The sequence below is a fragment of the Rhipicephalus microplus genome, chromosome X (genome assembly GCF_043290135.1).
Source record: "Rhipicephalus microplus isolate Deutch F79 chromosome X, USDA_Rmic, whole genome shotgun sequence".
Lineage (NCBI taxonomy): Eukaryota > Metazoa > Arthropoda > Arachnida > Ixodida > Ixodidae > Rhipicephalus > Rhipicephalus microplus.
In genome coordinates, this window is record NC_134710.1 from 156,210,725 (window position 1) to 156,232,915 (window position 22,191).

Sequence of the window (22,191 nt, forward strand, 5' to 3'; positions counted from 1 at the left end):
TATTTGACGCTATTCGTAAGTTTCTCCACTTTTGTCGTTTGTTTAAGGGAAGGGCGCGCGATAAAGTGTAAACGGTGTGCTCTCTGAGCGGACCCACGGGTTGTGCAGGTGGCCATAATTTATGTAGTCTCTACCACTGACCCCTGCAGTTAGTCCCCAGACAACTTTCGACAAAATACAGAAGCATTAGAGGCTTCGACGATGTAGGCACGTGTGCCATAAAACCTTTCTAAGCTTTATTTCTTCGCGATGCGAGGACACAAGGCGCAGAGGCAAGCTTCACAAAATCAATCTCTCGGAAAATGGTGATACCGGCCATGCTTGCCATTCATTTCACTCACGACTGCTGTGACATAGTCACTATGGGCGTGCTCAGTGTTTGCGAAAAAACATGCCGCCCATGCATCGCGAAACTTCCAACCGAAATTCTCCCAGCGACCATCCACAGAGGCAAGCGTCGTAGTGGATAACTTAACAACGCAAGTACGTGCTTAGTTTTGCCATTCTCATTTTTGAGTCTACCACTGAGAACAATAGTCAAAATGGGAGTGATATTCCGCAAGCTACATACACATTTATTACCACTTCTTACAGCCTTTGCTACTACGGTGGTGCAGCAGAAGAGAGGCTTCTGCTGTTTTAGGGGCGAAGCTCCTTAGGGCGTGGGCTGTGCGTCCCCTGTAGCCTGTATGTAGCCACCTCTAGTTTAGTTCTTGCAGTGTTCACTAGATGGCGGTACCGTCCCCTGTATGTAGTCACCTCTAGTTTAGTTCTTGCAGTGTTCACTAGGTGGCGGTACTGTCTCCTGTATGTAGCCACCTCTCGTTTAGTTCTTGTAGTGTTTACTGGATGGTGGTACTTGTAGCTGATGATGAAAAGATGCAAGATGTTATAAACTAGAAAGCGGTACATGTAGTTGATGAAAGACGCGAGATCTTATAAAATAGGAATGATGTCACATATGGCGCGTGTCATTGGTTGAAGGCAATCGTTCGATTTAGTGCGGCGACGTACGCTAGGGGGAGCGATATAATAAAATCGAGTGGGCAAAATGTACAGAGGATTCATGGTTTACCAGGTTTACCTCCGGAGCTTCGCCCACTCATCATCATTCACTTCGTGGATATGGCGGAATTTTTTTTCTCCTTTTAACGCTGAAGTTCGAATAGGAAAGGCGCACTTTGCAATTATACGGGATTTCTTCATAAATTCACAACTTCAAAATTTTTTAAATAGACTGTTTGGGTTAATAAATAAAAATATGTCAAGATAGTACAATTCATGTAAAAGTACTAATGCATTATTTACGACAAAAGTTTAATAAAAACAACAATAGTTAGTTCTTCCTCCTTCCACAAAGTTTAGCTATAGCCACATTTCGATATAAAATGAAAAATGGTGGCGTTGGAGCCATCACTACTCTAGCCAATCCCATTTTTTTAAAGTTTTGAAATAGAAAATACAAGGCAATTCACTGCAGAAGCGGTGGCGCGAGTGTTATTTGCTCTCTTCCTCCTCCGCTACGAGGCACGACTACGCGGAACGCCAACGTATTTGAATAGCATGATTTGGACATAAATGTGTCGATGCTGGTGCCCTTCTTACGATTCCGAATCAATGGCAGTTGATTGACTTTAAATTCTGCAATTGCAAAGTGTTACAGTAGCTTGTTGTTTGAGCTGTGTTGGTTCCGCCACACAGTGACGCATGTACCATCGTTTCGGAAGCCACAGCAAGAGAGATACGTGGTATATGTTGCAAAAGAGCCGTTTTTCAGGCCACGGCAGTGTATGCTGCCAGAGCGTGCTTAAATCAAATTCATAGCCGAAAAATTCGCTGAACTCTTCTGATTCCTGCCAGTTCAGTGCATGTCCCGCACACCGCTTGTCTGAATTCCAAGTTAGCATTTGTTTTTGCTGCGACTGTGAGTAAGCCCTAATTCGCCAGATTTGCCAGTTATGTTTGCTATACTGAAACGAGTGTAACTAGAATGAGTGGTGTATCTTTTTTTAATCCAGAAAAAAAAACAATTTAACTAAAAGTCGACATTTGTTCGATTTTCGTGCTATAGGAAGTGTCACCAATATTGTTAAAATTCCAGTAAGTGCATGCCAATCGCAAAATGCACGTCCAATTATTTTTATTCTGATGAATTATTTGTTTTTCACCCACACTATTTTTTGTACGAACTTTTGATGTATATAGTATATAATATTGGTTCATTCAATTGAAGTCTTGTCTCATACTAACTAAGGAGTGAAGTGCGACTGATAAGGAATGCGAATAGTGCAGCATCTACACTCTCTGCTGTTTCGCATTTCTCTTGAAACGGTTGTTGCCTAGATGGTAATAAAACGTCAGTAGAGTCATCCATGATACTAAAAAAAGCCACTATAGCATCTTTTTATTGCCATGAACCGCAATGAAAGTAGGCTGCCGATTTAATCGCGTTTCTTTCAGTACCACTTTTTACAAATCAGACACAGCTAAGAGTCACTTAACCAGCTTACTTCGCACATTACACATTGCGAGACTGATAAGAAACGATGCCCTTTACAGTCAAGCAAAAGCGACCTAAATAAAATGAAGATAATTGCCCAGTAGGTAAGTAGTAGCATGCATGCCAGAAAATGAGTTGCAATCACGAGAGGCTCGGAAGAGGCATACCTGACACTGGCGCGTGCATGGTGCCAGGTTGAGCACGCCCAGGACAATGGAGGCAGAGGCGAGCACACACAGGAGCATCAGGTGCCTGGGATGCGAGAGAATCGGAGTGTCGAATAGTGGCCCCGACCACCGATCCATTTTGGTGGCGCGCGTGCGTTGCTCCAGGACAACACACGCACAATGGTTTTGTGCGCTTCAGCAGAGACCGCGAACGCTACCTTCATTAAGGTTAGATCCCGGAATGCAAGCCACGTTTTTCATTACATTACTTTCCACTCGACAAATTGTATGGCGATGGTCAAACGTAAGCAAAAATTATGTCACGAACATTGGCAGAAGGAGTTTATAATGTTGCTCTATTTTACACCAAATTAAGTTGGGAGTAATTTACTAAAATTGCCTTCCGATAGCCAAAAAATGCAGTCACCGAAAAATATAATAAACTTCCGTGGTAACAGGTTATTTTTAAAACTCGTTTGTAGGACCGCGGTAAGATGTGGTTACGCGGCAGGTTTTGGTTCACTTTTATTTCTTTTGTGTGGTAAGCTTCGGGAGGCATGTAAGCCGTTGTGCTGCATTTGCTTCGGCATTGCTTTGACGTCACTCAGTCGAAGTGTGTAACCAGATCTGCCCTCACCACACAGACACGGCCGGGTGCTCGCATGAGATTACCGATCACTTCTAGTTCCCGTTAACTCCGGACAAAGGAACCAACCCCCACGTGGGCGACGAGGGGGTAGGTACGACTTCCTAATTACCTCATGGCACTTTCGGCGTGCGCATCAGTGGACCTCTTCCGAGACCCAGCGTGGCGGGGTGACACCTCGTATCGGTTCGGCTGAGGCCCAGCCACTTGCTGTTCGCGCGCTTTCAAGGCGCCGCCGTGTTAAGGCGGCGCGCGTTGCGATACCGTGTGATCGCCTTCAACCTTTCATTGTGGTATGGCTTGCTTCTGTCGGCTCTCGGAAGCGGGCGGGCTTGCGACACGTGCAAGCGGCACCTGTGATGAATACTGTCACCTTGACATGCCTCCGGCCATTTCCGCGATAATCTTTTGAAACAAACTCTGAAGTAGAACCACATGCGGCGAGCCATTGGTTACACCTACAAGGCACCGTGGACAGGCGGATTACAGTGCTGTCGGCAATAAGTTGACATTTCACCAGGGACGTCCTTGTTATGGCCGCGAATCGCAGTACGCGTAGCTTTAAGTTTAGATAATTGCGTGCGCACTGAGCTTGCCCTTGTCTCTATGAGTTTTTCTAGCATTGTTTTACTTACAATTTGGTTGTTGTGGTACTAGGGTAAAGTAATAAGCCCATACATGTGCACGAAGGTGGTGTCCTTGTGGCGGGTTTTCGATTGACCAAGTGTGCTGTCTTATCAGAGGGAAAATAGGCGATGATTCAACGAGAGTTGTGTAAGGGCAGAGCACCGAGAGAATAAGAAGAGGCCCAGGAGTTCCGCCAGGCGTTCTGAACCGGGCTTAAGGTGCTAGGCACCGTAGGCTCCGTCAAACCCCGTAGGGTCACCCTACAGAAGGTGGTTCATTTTTAAAGTGTCTTCTTTTTTTGTAACCTTTATGTCTGTAACCTTGTATGTTCTATACAGTCTTTAAATAACAGTTTTTTTCAGCAGTACTAAAACTTCTCCGACGTTTTATTTGCTCTTCAAGCGAACAGCAAGTCAATGACCGTTATTTTACAGCTGCAGTACGTTACTTCCTCCCACTTTGCCTTACCACCTCGGGTGGTGCGTCTCGCGCACCGAGTGGAGAGAGTTGCGTTCTACAACACCAAAAACATTACCTGAATTTAACTCGCGGTGATCCGTTTATTCGCTTTCTAACACCTCAACAAAAGTTTTCGGGTTTGCAAGCTCAATTTTTTGTTTTTTCCTTACTTATTAACGGCACCTGTCCACCCATTATTGCCTTTGAATACGTGGTTAGTGTCACGCTGTATACGCTTAATTACATCGCGTAAGCTCCAGCTGTATATGTAGTCTGTCGAAACACATAAGTAAATTGACTAAGAAACACTGGGAATTATACACCGAACGAGCCCCACTATTATGTAAAAGTGGTGCTGAATGTACAACAACATCAAAAGTGAAAGACATGGATTGCGTGGTAACAGAGCCGTTACATCGAAATACTCAGTGCGCCTAAGCTGAAAACAGTGTTCAGTGTGACACCGTTAAGAGAATTTATACCTGCACGCATGCATTAACTTAAACAGCCACTCACCAGGCTCTAAAAATACAAAAAAGGGGCGCAATATTCTCTCCTGATATTTCTTGTCTTTCTTGCGCAGTTCTGTGACGCAGACAGTAGTTCCCATGCATGACGTGTATAGCATACAGGATCTAGATTGGTCTATATACGCGAAATATCAAATGTGCTTTGTGTCCAGCCCTGCTTCGCCAGACAGCCGCCTATCCGTTCTTCTTTGTCTTGCAAGAATGTCATGCACGATCAAGCAGTCACGCTTCAGTTTGTGTATTTACAACTGCGCAAGTGGCAATATTAGCATGTAGCCGAGAAGTGCGAAATCCTGACAGGCTCTACCGCTTAGTGCTGTCATTGTTCACGTGCTTAAAAGAATTAAGGGGCGAGGAGGAAACATCGCGTGTGCGAAGGAGAGAAGAAAACAACCTTCTTGTTTTTAAGCGCGGGGTGGGGAGTGGCCCCTTAAGGGAAGGTGCAGTGGTAACTTTCCTTTAAACTTGTAAAACGGTTATATAAATAACACTTGTGCGAAATAAGTTATGAGTTTTTTTTTAGATTTTTTCCCGAGCCATCATCATGGCTGTTTTACACTCATTGCAATTTACGCCAAAAATGTAGAACGTCGTTTGAAAAACAGGCATGCTCTTGCAAAAAATGCTTAAAATGTTGGTTGAAAGCATGAAGGTTTCTGACGCCGCATTTCTTCTGAAATTTCCAATAGAAAAGAAACTGTGGCATGAGTAAAATACGTAAAATTCAGAATGTTGTTCCGTTATATTAATTATGAATACGCTTTGTCGAAAGCTTTATGCGCTTAAGCTTTGATACAACAATTACAGAAATGACATTTCTTAGCACATCACGTGTAATCTCTCTCGTACCTCTTGCAGTGAATGAATCTGCATTAGTAATGTGTTCCATTATGTTATTGCTTCACGAAACTATAAACTACAGCGCGCTATTGCTTATATGTGACCACTGCAGCAGCAAGCTATTGACGAAATGCCTAGACTAGACGAAGAAGACTTGCCGGCAAGTGCTCTCAGCCACGCTTCTTCGCGATTGCGCAAACAGTGAGTGCGCCTATGGTATTTGACGGCCTCGTGTTCATTCCGACAGTGTGAAAAAAATCAAAGTAGAAAGAAAATCGGGCAACTTCATTTCTCGCAGTGAAGTGGGCGTGAGTGGAGGAACTCTCTTCACGCCAATTAGTGACCAAATCACTTAAGCGTTCTCTCGTTCTTTTATTGATGGTCCGTAAACGAAAGACACGTACTGCCGTTTTTCGCGCCATGCTTCCGCATTCCGAAAACCTTGTACGTTTTGCCCATTACTCACCGTGAAAAGACTGCGCAGGTTGACTCAATCGTCACAGCACAGGAGTGCGATAGAACGAGGAAATGAGTCGCAGGTTTTTTTGTTTATTAAGCGAGATTTGAAAAGAAGCATGTCCCTTTGGCAATGAATTTTTTAAGGACGACGAAAACACGCTTGGAGCACGTCAAAAAAAGAAAAAAAAAACATATTTCTGTGCTGGTTACATATACTCTATCGTTGCCCAGTAAAGCAAGACAAGTGAGTTACCTTTTGTTTAGTGACCTCGTATGTTCATGACTGACAACCTGTTGCAATTATTTTTTACGACTTATCTTTGGTGTGACGTTTGCGCACTGTTTTCAAAACTAAGAGCTGATCAATAGCACAAGAATAAATCTACATTTTTTATACTAAAAAAATTCTTGATGAGGCTGTATTTGCTTTGTTTCAATCTATATGACTGTACGAGTGCCTAATGTTCCGACGAAAGCTAGGCCACGGGTTGCGTGCGCCGGTATTGAAATCTGCTATCGCTAGATTCATTTGGTATGACATAGATAAAATGTATTATCTGATGTCACTGCACGTAGACAGCTTTTATTTACTTAGCACTTCTTTATGAGCGCACTGAGCTGCTTCATATCAAAGGTTGACAGGAACTATTGGTAACTATTTTAGGCGCAAGTTTGCTCCAGGCTTACCCGCTCTTACACGAGCTGCTCCGACGACATTGTTTTGGTTCCCTAAATGAATGCGGACTAAATGAAACATTGACTTTCGCAGGCAATGCTGATGAGTAGAACTTGGATAGTGCTATAGTAATGACTTTGTTTTCTTTTGTTTGCTTTGTAGCCCAGTGTCGTTGCAATGCCTTATTATGGTTTTTTTTCATCCGGCTCTTAAGTACAGGGTAGAAAACCGGAGACTTGTTTTGGTAAACTTTGCTGTCGTTTTCTTTATATCTCTCCCCTCTTCGCTCTAGAACAGGGAAAAGATTCCGGAAATTTGTCTTTTGTGTTTTTTTCTGTTGGCCAGTCGGCTTCACTAGTAATATATCCCAAGTGATGATTGGCTGAAATATTTAATTTCTTGCTAAAATTTCAGCGTAATACGTCTTAACAGTTGAGCTGTTGAAGTTGGTGCGCAGAAAACAACAGCTGAATATGCGCCACAAAAAGTGGACCAATCCTACCATACAGTACAGAAGGTGCGAGCGTTAGACTTGAACTCTGCTCAGTGAAGAAAAGCACTTCAAACGTGTGAAAAAGAGAGTAACAGAGAAAGAAAGAGAAAAAAGAAACACAGAGAAAAGAAGCAATTGAAATGAAGATGTCACAGCTTTGCCGCAAAGGCGAAACAATAAACGCGACAGCAACAAATTCGAAGGTCCCGCGTGGAATAGAAAACGTTTCTCACGCGCAAATGACACACGAAACGTACTAACCGGTATACAAGCACGTTAATAAGCGTCTCAGTTGTTACTTCGCGGCGTCTGAAAACGCGCGCTTTTGCAAACGAAGACTGTAATGATTGCAGTGACCTTTGTGGCCCCGGTAACTAACAGAATAGTTCCAGGTAAAGCCTAAGGCCAGCCAAGACGTACGATCCTCCCCGCAAGATAAGGCCGCGTGAGTGAGCGTCACCCCCCTCCTCTCAAAAAAAAGAGCAAGCCCGAAAAATATAGAACAAAAGTAGGAAATTAAGGTGGAAGACAGAAACACAAATAAAGAAAAACTGAGAGAGAGAAAGAAGCAGGGATGGGGAAAAGTAAGAAAATAAAGGGCAATGGATGTGGAAAGAACGTGAAACAGATATATAGAGAAAAAAATATAAAGAAACAAGCATAAAAATAAAAAAGAAAAAAATCAAAGAGAAACAAACAAGGCCATCCAGCTCCACTCTTCGTTCATGCTTGGCGTGAAAAGTGCCAAGCTGCCACAATTTTGGTCCATGAAAACAATAGTTTGCTCGCTCCTGTAGAGCGTGCTTTGTCCGTAAGGTAGAACAGTTGTGAAAGAAAGCAGCGCTTCATAAAAAAAATTGTCTGAATAGGTTCAAGTTCATTGACAAGGTGAAGTGAAAAAAAAAAAACATTCACGCGATAGCGTTAAAGAGCTTGTTTTACAGAAATGCCAGCGTCGGCGTCTGTAGTCGTGAGCGAAAAATTATCAGTTTTTGTGTGACAGCCATGCGTCAGCTTGTGAATACAATGAAAATAACTTCGTCTGCTTGGATATGCAGTGAAAGTACCTTTTATGCTTGACCAGCACACACGTCCCGTATGTATGCTTCACAATACAACATGGAATATTACACTAATAATACGTGGTACAAGCGTACATTGCCATCGGGCATCAGGTGCGATTACTGTGAGGACTTCTTTGTTTGAAGGAGGCCACCCAGTTTAAAAGGCGCACACGTTACTTCGCCTATTCCCCCGAGCCCACGTAGTGAGTGCGTAGCAAGTTCGAAAAGATTTCAAGCACTAAGTCATATAGTTTCTCACAAAATTACCTAGGGAGAAATCTGGTGCTAGTAAGCTACTGGATGCAAGGTAATGCCGGGATATGTGAGCTTCGAACTCGACTTTGATTTTTATACCTTAAAGACGCCTCTGGTTTCACGGTGAAACGATTGATTTTTACTAAAAAAGCAAGTTGTAAACTACTCATTTTTGTCATTGCACAGAAACGTGTTTATTTAACACTGAAACCTTCTGCGTCGTTTTAAAATGTTACAAAGCGTAAGAAATAACAAACGGCCGCTAAACTTGGCAGGCAGACGACAAACCGAGCATTCCCTCTGCCATTTCATGTCGTGTTTTTCTTTCTTTAGCCATTTGGTTTTGCCGTTAGGGTGAGTGGACTTGTATTTTTAAGTATAATACGCGTACATGAGATCCGTTTGAAATGTTTTGTTTTAAACAAGCTTAATTCACGCAGTCGTATTCACTTTTGATCCGAAGCATCGATGAACACCAGCCAACACAAGCATCACCGACACAAATACCGTCATTCCCAGCGCTCCAACGGGGCCCCTTGAGAACTTCACATAGACGATTGCGCCACACTTCCCTCCAGGTATTTTTGTGAGAAAAGTTATGCCCTAAGTGTTTGAGGTACGCACTAAGGATAGGATCTCGCTATCGCGTTCAACTCTTAAAGGCGAAGCTTAAGGGTTCACCAGTCTTTTTTTAGCACACATGCACTTACGCAAGGTGAAGCGAGAAGCTAGCAAAAACATATGCAAGAAACGTTCGGCAGATTCCAAGTACTTTGGGAATAGATGTTATGGGAAGCATGTAAATGGCAAGTCAATGTGATTTTTGCATTGAGTGAGACGTTATGAATTGGCGCTAAATATACATTTGCGATGCCATATAGTTCACGTTAGCCTCATCCTTTTATATTAGCTGTATATTGTTACTTGTAACCTTGTAATCAATTATTTTTGCCACTGTTGTTGCCAATCCAATACTCTTGTTTATATTTCATAGCAGGTCCCATATCAGTGTATACTATGGGACCTCCTTCTGGATGTCCTTGTTGTCCATTGTAATCTCAAATAATAAAATTGATTTCATTTGATATGTAGAAATCCACACACATGCACATACGTTAAATAGCCACGTGTGTTCTATATTAGCAGCTGTTTACAGTTGCGTAGCTATGCCAACAGCAACATGGATATCAACAACACCAAGAGCGGTAACTTGATATGAAGCGCTGGTATTTGCGCTTGTGCGTGTGAGGATGGTAGTCGTAAACACTTCTACAGAAATCAATTTCAGCGGGAGACGCCTAACTACAATTTACGTTAACCTGACAAGACGGTTGTATCATAGGAGTACATATGTAATGTTTATAAAATTAGACGGACAGTACTGCAGGCAAATTTGAAGGTTCATTTAAATATATGTCCAGGGCCTGACGTGGCTCCATGGTTATTACTTCGTTTCGACGCAAAATACTTGAGTTTGCGGGACCTGGCATGGCTCTGTGGTAGAGTACTTCGTTTCCCCGCATAATGCTAGGGTTCGATTCCTGTTGGGACTATGCTTAATATTGTTTGCATTCTTCCGGTCAACGTTGCCTATGGCAGCCTTTTCCTAATGCTCAAGCTACCCATGTGTGTTCTCGCCGTTCCTGGGTGAGTAAAACAACTTCTTTAGGTCCACAATAGACGCGAGTAAGTCAGCGTCTTACTCAGGGACGGTCAGGTTAAACCTGACCACTCTCGCGCGGGCCCTCTGGACGGCCAGGATTGTCCCGAGCCCCAATCAGCTTGTTCATTTTGTATTGCTGGAGAGCGGCTGGCAAAAAGACAGCCCCATAGAACATGCTCGAAGTCCACATAACTACCACACAAGAGAAAATTCAGGCTTGAAAACCTATCGAGGTATATTGTATGCAGTGCTGCAGGGCTGGAGTAGCTTCTTGTTTGGAGCAGTCTAAGAATAACAGCTTGGGCCCTGCATAACGAGTAGTGTGGCAGAGGCAGAACTCTTCGTGAGAGATAAAGGTGCTTGCTTATCTCGTAGTACGTGCAGAGAGGCTCGGATAACCCAGGAGATGGCACGTTATCCGGCACACGGTCAGTCAAACGTCGTGCAGCCGAATGCACCTCCTCGTTCGCATTTATCGAAGCATCCTCAATAGTTCCAAGGTGTGCATGAAACCAGACCATTGAGTGATTTTTAGGTGTTTGGCTTTTTTAAGGATCTGTAGGACTAGGGGAGCTACCATACCCACTTGAAATGCAATAATAGCAGCTTTGGAGTCTGAATAAACTGTGCACACTGCCTGTTAATGCAGGAGCAATAGCAACCTACTCTGCGACGCTGGAGCTAGAAGTGTAGATGGTAGCGCAGCTGAGCCGCTTCGTACGCTCAAAAGAAAGCGTTCTCATCAGTGATCGTTGACTGTGATGCCGTTTTTGGGTAGATATAAAATGTCTATCCCATGAAAGCACATACCCACATACCAGTAGGGCACGCCCGCTCCTGGGTATGTGGCACAGTTTCTTGGAAAGTGTTTGACGACGTACGCGACGAGATTGTGACATTTTTCATGTGATGACCAGCCAGTCATACTCGCGCAGCCCTCTTAGCCTCTCATACTAATTTTGGTCTACCCTTCCAAAGTTCAGGAGGCGATCCCGACAGCACCCAGACAAAGGTGGCTAGATATATAGCTAGAAAGATAGATAGATGTATCAATAGATATATAGATAGATAGACATATAGATAGATAGATAGATAGATAGATAGATAAACAGATAAATAGATAGATAGATAGATAGATAGATAGATAGATAGATAGATAGATAGATAGATAGATAGATAGATAGATAGATAGATGACAAAAGTGTTTGCGGTACGCAAAGAAATGCTTCGCATTGGAAAAAGAGAAGTATGGAAAAGGCGTGAGATAAGCTGGGGGAGGAGGGGTGCCGCAAGATATCTACGGACATACTCGTATATGGGAAACAAACAAATAAACCAAGTTTCCGCTAACTTTGTTGAACAAATCAGCTGAATATCTACCATCGAGAGCACAGGTTCGTTTTGCCCATCCTACCAGAATAATAAAATTACTTAGGAAGCTAGGTAAAGCTTCTGCTTCCTATAGTTATACTAAGTGAGAAATAGCTACCTCAAAACAGCATAAGTGGCCACAAACAAGAATATGGACTCATGCGCCTGTGGCTAAGAGTGGCATAATATGCACACAAAAATATCTTTGTAAATAATTCCAGCCTTACGCTTGGAGCGTGAGAAGCTGCACGGTGACAATGGTGGTGAATAACAGCGCCTAACCGATGACGCACTGTTGGAACTGAGGGTCCGGCTGATTCTGGAACTGGGACTCCAAGTTTCTATCTTCGAAGCGCAGCAGCACAGGATTCAGACCATCAGGAGAGCAGCGCCTGCGGTTTGTCGGTTGGCTTATAGGGCGAGCAAAAATAAATATGTGGGGTAGCCAAAGAACTGACACCGCATTCACTGAACTTTTCATTCTTAGGCGTTCTTTGTGACGAGACACTCGGCTTCGCTAAAGACGTCTTTAGCATCAGGATTGGCAGAAATTTTCTCATGCGAATAGTTTTAGCATAATACGTTTTTATGAACATGGACGTTAAAGCCATATTTACTAAATTGTTTCATTCGTAAGCGATACTTAGCGTTGGCCAGTAACCTCAGCTAATGGCATGCACTGTTTAACGAAGGACTGTTTAATAGGTTGGTGACAAAGCGGTGACGTAGTACACTAGAGAGCTGCATTTCGTTAGAGAAGACTGATATTGAAAAAGGCGCGAAAAGACAACCACAAAAGAAAGGAGCAACACGCTATCCTGTTTTTCTGCTTTTTTGTGTGGTTATCTCGCCTTCTGCGTCTTTCAAGTAAAATTCTGAACAAACACGCCCAATTTCTCTCATGCTAAAGGGATGATTGACAATGCCTGTGACAGTTCTCAATTCAGAAACTTTCAAGTACCACAGAGGGTGGTAAGTACTGCAGCCATTGATGATTAGAAATGCGTTATCTTCAACTTTACGCCTTACATAGGACTTCGTCACAACCGTGGAATGAAGAAAAAAAGCTCAACACAACGTGTTGAAAGACGTGGCGCAATGTTACAAACGAGAATAAGGTACAGAAAACGTGCTCGTTCTGTCTTTTTTTTTCTACTTGTTCGTAACATCACGCCAAGTTCTTCATGTAGCTACACACAAACTAGCCCAACATAACGTGTTCATAACGTAGCGTATCAGAGGATACTGGGCCATTGCGGTATCTAAGTAAACAACCGCGGATATATACTGTTATTCAAAAACAACGCAGCTACCCGAAGAGCTTGTGTAGGGGCTATTTGGACAATAAAATCATTGCTCAACAAAAATGAACAAAGAAAAAGCGTTGCAATGTTCACAAACACGGCAGGCAAGAACGCACAGACGACACGCTTTGTCGGTGTCATTCTTGCCTGATTTGTTCACTGGCGTTTTCAGGTACAAAGCTTCGCTAGCTAACACGTGGACTTACACTTGCACAGTGAAAAACGACAAAACTTACGAACGCTTGTCTCTTAGACTTGAATTCGAATGTACAGCTTTCTTTTTCGTTAGGAGTATATCAAGCTGTGCTCAAAGGAAGCTTTGCAGCTGCTGGCTGCTGTGCCAGAAATCACGTGATCATAGAGAGCACTAGTGACTTTGCGACTGGGTGGAACCTGCGCGTCACGACATCGTTACAAGCGCCTCAGCAGGTCGACGGTGCCTACCACTGTTTGCAAACATCAAATAGGTCCATTGCGTACTTCCAATATGGCAGTATTAAGCACTGGCGTGGCTCTGTGGTATCAGAATGATTGGGTTGCGTTGTCGCTTGAAGCTCATTTGGTCGGAGCCGCAAAAAGGGGTATACGCCATGGCGTAGTTTTCGCTCGCCTACGCACAAAGTTACCGCCAAGCAAGACAACACATAAGGCATTCGCGTTCATATGTGCCGATGCTGCTGCTCTCAGTTACGAAGTAGACGACAACGAGGAAGTTTACCTGAAGTTCCACGGAACTCCTGAATCGGGAAGAAGGTTAGCCTCGATTAAAGACTAGCTCTGTAAAAAAAAGGACAAAAAACAATGCAGGACATGAGTTCAAAAGCCATAGTAACGAAAGTGATGTAGAGAGCAAAAATTTTAGGCAATATAACAGCAAGTTACAGACGCCATAAATAGACAGGCGAAATAAAGTTTGAGGCCAATAGCGTCGTTATTATAGGCTCAATAAACTGTTACATATACGTAAAAACCTGCAAAACAAAGACACCCGCGACCTTTATCTACAACAGGAAAGCAAGAAAGGTTATTGTTGACGACGGCACGAAGTGACAATTATTCAGCTGCCCGCTCATAATGAGTTTACGTGCTACGTGACGCCAAACATGCGAATAAGAGTGTTCTCACACTCGTCGTTTGGTCTATAGATGGCGCTGACTGTCACTCCTACTTATAAATTTGCATATAAACAAAAAAAAAATGGATGGAGGAAAGGCCGCTGTGTTAGCTCAGTGGTTAGAGCATCGAACGCGTTATTCGAAGGTCGTAGGTTCGATTCCTGCTCACGACTGGTTACTTCTTCATCGACTTTTCTTTCTTCTTTCTTCTTATTTACATTCCATTGGTTCTAAAAACTTCCCCTGTACATTCCTTGGCATTACTGTCTGTTAGATCTCATATATATATATATATATATATATATGTATATATATAAAGAGAGGGAGAGAGAACATTTTTACAATGGGCCAAACGTACTTGGTAAGAAAAAAGACACAACTTAGTGGTGGTTGTCTTAAACTTATTGTTTCGACCAGTGGACCGGTCTTCGTCAGGCTTTGCGAACAAGAGCTTTGTTCGCAAACATTAACGAAAACCTGTCCACCGCAAAACCGTTTGAAATAATATTAGGACAACCAGTACGTGTGTCTCTTCTCATCCTATATATATATATATATATATATATATATATATATATATATATATATATATATATATTATTGCAATGAATAACTACAGATGAGATTGATAATGTAATACAAACTTTTGGACTGATTAACTAGAGATTGTTGTTGCGATCGTTCGATTACAGATTTTGTGTTTCGGAAATGTGATTTTTATTATTTATGGGTGCTCAAAACTGCAACGCTCACCGTGAAATAGCAATCTCAAACGTGTTTATTCGCCCTTCGTATTTCCTCACTGCTTTTTTACCAGTATTTTTTAGTGAGAGGAAACCTACTTACTTTCCGTTATGTGGAGCTCTTTGCCCTAACACGCTTGATATTCTGAGCCGGCACAGCATCAATAATAACATCATATGCAACCAAGCTTTCGTGTGAGCGATATTGAACTACGAGAAATGCTTCGAGGAACGGAATTTGCAGATGTCAGTGAAGCATACCAAATGGGTGCCTCTCTTTTTACTGAAGCATAGTAATACGCGTGTGTTTTAAGGTATGCCTTATTATCAAGAAGTGAGAAGAAAAAAAAAGGCACACATTTTACTAATATTTGCTTTCGGGAGTACTTCGACGAAGACACAGCTGACACTGTGTCAAGGATGCAGCTCCTCTGCAGTGTTTACGGAATGCGAATTATAAGCATAGAAACACAAAGACCATTTCTTGGCTGCATGATGCAAAGCGCAGAGAGGTAGAATGCACACCGTATACGGTGGTGCTGAGCAACGCTTGTACCCGTCGCGCTGCATGTGTATAGGCGGAAGCAGAAGTGAGGAGCGCATTTGATAAAATGTAAGCGCACAAAAAAGAGGGGATTCTGCGTGGAAGTGTGTTAGGCTGCGATTAGCTCCGGCTGCCTAAATATTTCGCTTGAATTGATGACACCTGACAGGCGAGCATAATAAGAATGCGAGGCTCTCCTTGTTCGACGCCAAGCCTTTCAGGCTAGTTGCATCACTCAGCAAACATCTGCGCTCGAAGGATCTAGTCACACAGCTTCGTGAAGCGAAAAAAAATTGTAAAGAAAAGCGCGATTAGATTTAACTAGACCCGCTAAGTTCGCGCTTTCGGTTGTCCTGTTTCTCTGTTCTGAAATTGGTTTACTCAGCGGAATTGCGAGATGTGAGGGGCCGTTATCGCAAATAGAGCCGTCAAATAAACACGCGCAGAAACGCAATAAAGTTGCCGTTCCTCCTAAAAAAGCGCCGAATATCCTAAATGAATAACTCATTTAAGTCATGTGCAGCGTATTGAAGCTAGGTTTACGAATGACGTTTAATAAGGGAAAGTTGTGAAATCTGACAAAAAAAAAATAGAACGTCTATTTCAGCACAGCGTGAAGTGCGCAACGAAGACAGCACTAGGTCGTCTTGCGTCGCACCAGTCGGCGCCTTGAGCGCCATTTGAACGACGGTCAAGAAAAAAACAGGTAAAGAAGTGTCAGGCTTCGCTGGCAGACGGTGGTAGTCAGCAAATTTTAAGTATTTCAGTTTTTTGTACACGTGGTTTTATATTGCGGGGGGCATGCTGAAATCAGAGACGTGACGTGTTTGTAGGCTTTTTAATGAAATTGCTTGTAGCGAAAAGCTAAATATATATGAATCAGCTTCTTAGCTGTGTTTTTGTTACAACACGTTACATTGGACGCAAAACACTTGTATGCTTCGCCTTGTTTGGTAAGTTTTTGATACACCGAGTTTGTTGTATTTGTATAGCTTATCCTCAAATGGTGGATGTAAAAGAAGAGAGAAAGAAAGAGAGAAAAAGAGAGTGGTCATGAGGGAGAGGCGCACTATGGAAGAACCAAAAAATGGAAAGATGAAGAAGAAGAGGAAAGTTCGCAGTTTATATGCACACACCTCTGCATAATAATCTTTGCAGTGTTGCGACACATTTCAAGTATCCTGAAACACCAGAAGTTGAGCTAGTTGGTTGGCATTCATCATGACAAGAAGTAATGCGTGCAGACGGGAAAAACTATCAGACAACACAAATGCAATGGAGTACGTATCTAAGTACGTAACTAAGTCACTCATTGTAATTTATGCAATGCGTGTTAATAATTATATTATTGAAATAAAGGGTGATATATAAGTTGATTTGATATTTACGTTACATATGTTACGCATTTAATCGAACGCACTACGCAGCTTTTTATAGGCTTGACTAAATGTCCCTTACATGCTCATTGAATGTCACATGCTGGTAGACATTTACAGTAAGAATTTTTACCGAAATCATAAGAATAATATTCTGTGACCCTGAGTATACTCTTTGGCTGGCAATAGGTTCGAATATCCGGAGTGCGATAGATATACCGCATTCGCGTTCGTCAATTCAGAATCATTATATTAAGAATTTATCATATTTTTTATAGTATACAAGACACTGAGAATCCAAAAGGTAGCATACTCGCTAATTTCTTCTCAAGGATGAAAATGTAACAAGCTTACAGGAATCAAATATTTGGGCGATGTCATTTGTGTAAGATACAGAGAGGGCAGGAGTCAGAGTAGTAGCTTGTGGTGCGTCAGCTTTAACTGTTTTATCACTCATCTGTCACGGTGTTGTGGCGGTTAGGGTGCGGGTTTCACCGCGGCTGCGCTGAACGAATTTTGATGTAGGAGAAAGGGTAGAGGCCCGTGTACTGTGTGATGCCAATTCAATTGAAGAATACCATGGCCGAAATTTCTGGAGCCCTCTCACTCAACGGCTTCCTCTTAATATTATTGTGATTTGGGAACGTAAAACCCCAGATATGTTTATTTTTGGTTATTCATATCTACAAATTGACGGCACGTTTTCACATATGTCCGAACGAGCAAGTTTAGAGATGGTCAAGCGTGCAAACAGGGACGCAATATAAGAAAAGAAGACAAACAAAGACCCATGAGGTTAGTAGTTCATGTCTCGCATGCTTTACTGAAACTTGAACTAAGTTCGAAGGAGAACAATTTCGTTTTTTGAATCGCACCTCCCTCTACCTATGTTTTGTGGATTTATTGCCCGCTTCTTTGAGGAATATAGCTCAATTTCTGTGACTGCGCTATTCAAGGCATGCGGGAATAATAATAATAATAATAATAATAATAATAATAATAATAATAATAATAATAATAATAATAATAATAATAATAATAATAATAATAATAATAATAATAATAATAATAATAATAATAATAATAATAATAATAATAATAATAATAATAATATTTTATTATTAATAATAATCAAAAACTGCATGCTTTAAAGTGTCAATAAGCAAAAGAAGGGAACAAAATCACACCATGTCTTGCTAAAAGAAACCACGTGTAGTTTCTAAGCAGTGGCTGCTATCACTTTCACTGGCGGCGGCGTTGAAGCTGACACTCATCGTGGCGTTGCGCAGGAGAGAAAACTTTCGAGGCACTAAGCACCCAGTTATGGACTTTTTGTTTCCCATTGGAACATGCCAATCTTTGCTAATGGGCAATAAGAGGCACATGACTCCGACTGGACACAAAGGCCCACAGTCAGCTTTTAGTTAACGCGACTGCTGTGAATTTTCATTGTTCAACAACGCACAGGAGGAATCTCCCACCGGCACTACCTTGAAGGTCACCATCCAGTGCCTATATATACGGGGTGGCAAATGAACGGTTGTGCAGGCCGAGCAGTAGGTTTTTTAGGTGAAGTAACTCACTGGCAGACCCTGCCGGCGTCAGTGTTGCGAGGTAAGAAGGGGTGGAGCGTAGAAGAGGATTGAGGGGTGAGACGCGCGCATGCGCACTGGGGAAGAGAGGAAATAGAGAGAAGAGAAATAGAGATCTTGATCTTCCACAACATTCTAAATGCGGACACAAAACGTGCTCCTTCGGCCATACGCTCTGGCTATGCCTACTTAACGTGAGCTCCCCTTTACACGATGTGGCCACCAGGGATGAGCGACTGCGCAGTCCGGTCCCGACCTCACGCATTAACGCCAGGCCGTGCAGAGGGCTGGTGTCCTCGGCGATTGTCATCATCTCCTGGTTCCGACATAAGTGGCGCCACCGACTTCATGGGGGAGGTCTCTAGGCCTCTTTTAGTCTTGTTCCTTAGGACTCCAATGAAGTTCTTTGTATGCGCATGCATGCTGTTATGCCAGCGAGTCCTCGTCAAACGACCGTGCCTCTGAAAAAGGCAATCTGGGTCAAGGCCAGCCCGCAGTCGGCCTGGCGCGATCACCTCGACGGCGTGAACACGCGCGGCGCCCCTCTCGCCCACGTGCATTGAGTCAGCGGCGCACGTGACAGCGAGCCGGCGTTCTCGTGTCTGGTGGTCTGACGCATGGCGCGGCAACCCCATTGGAAGAATCTGCGCTGACGACCAGCGGCGCTTCTGATTGGACATTTTGGTTGGACCCGGTGTAAATAAAAGAAGCCCTGCGGCGCGTCGCGATCGGAGGTCCTACGAGAGAGGAGTCCCCATGTCGGAGAGACGACATGTGTGTGAGTCAGCGGTCTTAGGCGAAAGGCTGATCTATGTGTTAGAGAGAAGAGCTCGGCTCTTCGAGTCTCTGTCGGCCCCAGTGCCGAAATTGTAACGCCTCTGTAAATATGCTGTACATAAACCTTGTTTAACTCACCGTCGTCTCGTCCGCTCGTCTTATCAGCTCTGCGCAGAAGCAGTCGCGAGCTGATAAACATACGCTACCAAACGGCTGGTGACCTTCCCGGCGGAGTTGAAAGCAGTGGCGCCTCCGGGGCCGTGTTGGCGTCGCCGTCTTTCGCAACAGTGGTGGCTTCGGCGGGATCGGTCCGTCGGTCGCAACAGTGGTGGCTTCGGCGGGATCGGTCCGTCGGTCGCAACAGTGGTTGGCAGCTGCGGGATCGGCCGGCGTCAGCGACATCGATGCGGTGAGTGCCTGATGTTTTCACCTCAGTTCACCAGACTACTCTAGCTCAGGTTGTAGTAGTTTAGAGAAGGGCTGTGTGAAGCATTAGAGTGAGCTTTGATCGTTTCAAGCAAAGTCGAAGTGCTTTGAAACCAAAGTTAATGCGGAGGGGGTAAACACGGGAGAGTGAAAAGTTGCTTGCGCGTCTTGCTAGTGGACTTATAGTGGGTACGGCAAGTAAATTGTTAACAGGGGCAAACAGCAAGAGGCTAGTGTGAACGATGGAGAACCTTAAAGTGAAGGAACTCATCGAAATTTGTGAGGAACTCGGCATTACTTTGGGCCGTGCGAAACGAAAGCAAGCGATCCTTGAGATCATGAAGGATGAGGGAGTGTCGGCTGAGGAAGTCGATGAGGCCTGGGAGGATATTAAAGCACGCCGTGAGGAGGCTGAAAGGCGAGAAGTAGAAGCTCGCGAAGAAGCTGAAAGGCGCGAAGCTCGCGAAGAAGCTGAAAGGCGCGAAGCTCGCGAACGTGAAGAGGCTGAAAGGTGCGAAGCTCGCGAACGCGAAGAAGCTGAAAGGCGCAAACGTCGTGAGGAGGCCGAGAGACAGGAGCGTCTCGAGTTGAAACGACTAGAATTGGCAATCCTACAGTGTTCGCAGGCGCCTAGTGTAGCTTCTCCGACGATTCAGGTCAGCGGTTTTAGAATTCGGGACCAACTGCCACCGTTCGTAGTAGGCGAGGACATGGCGAAGTATCTCGTCAAGTTTGAACACGTCTGTGAGCGAAACGCTTTGGAGCGGCCTCTTTGGGCGCAGAACCTGTTAGCTCTTCTTCCCGGCGAAGTGTCCGACGCATTAACTTGCTTGTCTAGGGAAGCGTTTGAGAGCTATGACGAGGTTAAGGAAGTGCTCTTGAGACGTTATAAGTTGTCACCCGAGGCTTTCAGGCAAAGGTTCCGGTATGCTGAAAAGGGGAATGAGTCACACGTTGACTTCGCGTTTCGTCTTAAAGCCGATTTAATTGAATGGCTCAAGGGCGAAGGTGTTTATGACGACCGCGATAAAGTGGTGGAATGCGTTGCATTGGAGCAATTCTACCGCTGCATCGAGGATAATGTCAGACTTTGGCTGCAGGACAGACTTGGTGAAGTACAGCTAAACAAGGCAGCAGAGTTAGCTGAGGAGTATTATACTCGCCGAAAGTTGCACAGCAGGGCAGTGCGCGTTGAAAAGGATGAGAGAAAAGGGGGCGTTTCAAAGAAACCTGATCAACGGAAACCCGCTCCGCACCGTAATTTCAAGGACCCGTCTCTTATGAAGGACAGTGTAGGGGAAGGGCAAACAGAAGCGGAGAAATCGACTGAGGTTTCTACCACACAGGCATTTGAATCGGAAAACAAACGGAAGCCGCTAATCTGCTACAACTGCAAAAAGGAAGGACACATCGCGAAAAACTGTCAGGAAAAGTTTGCCTTCGCAACAATCCGAGAGTCAGAAAAAAACCTGCGGTTGTTGGAGCCGTATCTCCAAGAAATTAGGGTGAATGAGAAAACGTGCCGAGCACTTAGAGACTCAGCGGCAACCATGGACGTTGTCCATCCTTCATTGGTGTCTCCGGATGACTTCACAGGAGAATGCGCGTGGATCAGGCAAGTCGCCGAGGAGCAGAGTGTTCGCTTACCAATCGCCACGGTTGTCATTGAAGGCCCGTTCGGTAAGCTTCGCACCGAAGCAGCTGTGTCTGCCGCGCTAAATGATCGTTTTCCATATCTTTTCTCCAACAACTCAGAGCAGCTTCTCAAAGAGCAGGGCAAATCGTTCTTCCCCAACTTAGCGTGCATGGCCCTCACGCGATCGCAAGCGCGAAAGCTTTCGCAGGAGCTTGATCTGGTTCAATGCGGTGAACGCTCAAGTGACCTTGTCGGCGGGTCGACGGAACCTCAGAGAGGAAATTTTCCGCGTGAGTCATGTGAGCAGTCACGCGAGCGGCCCGTCGCGGAAGCGGCCGGCGCGGTATGCGTTGGGGGAGACGACATGGCGCCATTGAATCAGAGCGAGAGGGCTGCAACGCTCTCGCCTGTAGCGGAAAGTTGGAGCGAGCTGCCGAGAGTTGATCGAGAGACGCCCATTCGGGAGCAGCGTGAGGATCTCTCGATTGAAGCGCTAGTGGAAAGCCAGGTTGAAACGCTAGTGGAAAGCCAAATTGAAGCGCTAGTGGAAAGCCAAATTGAAGCGCTAGTGGAAAGCCAAATTGAAGCGCTAGTGGAAAGCCAAATTGAAGCGCTAGTGGAAAGCCAAATTGAAGCGCTAGTGGAAAGCCAAATTGAAGCGCTAGTGGAAAGCCAAATTGAAGCGCTAGTGGAAAGCCAGAAAAACGCGGCAAAAGTGCTGTCGAAGGAGCACTACGAGGAATCGGTGAAGAAGCGTGCTTTTGAAGTAGGGAGTCAGGTAATGCTGCCGCAGCCGTTCAAAAAGAACAAGCTAGAGGTTGATTGGGAAGGGCCCGCCAAAGTATTATCGAAGCCTTGCGATACAAATTATGAAGTGAAATTAGGAAGGCGGCCGGACAAAATTTACAACTTGATGAAACCATACGTT

The 22,191-nt window shown here is 44.2% G+C and overlaps 1 protein-coding gene across 1 annotated transcript in view; it reads right to left on the minus strand.

Moving 5' to 3' along the window:
- The window catches only part of LOC142775123 (uncharacterized), a 789,190-nt gene that overhangs the window by 631,614 nt on the left and 135,385 nt on the right, over positions 1–22,191 (minus strand). Inside the window, exon 6 of the mRNA XM_075876470.1 lies at positions 2,668–2,752. Coding sequence (XP_075732585.1) covers positions 2,668–2,752 — 85 coding nt within the window. The remainder of the gene's footprint in view (positions 1–2,667; positions 2,753–22,191) is intronic.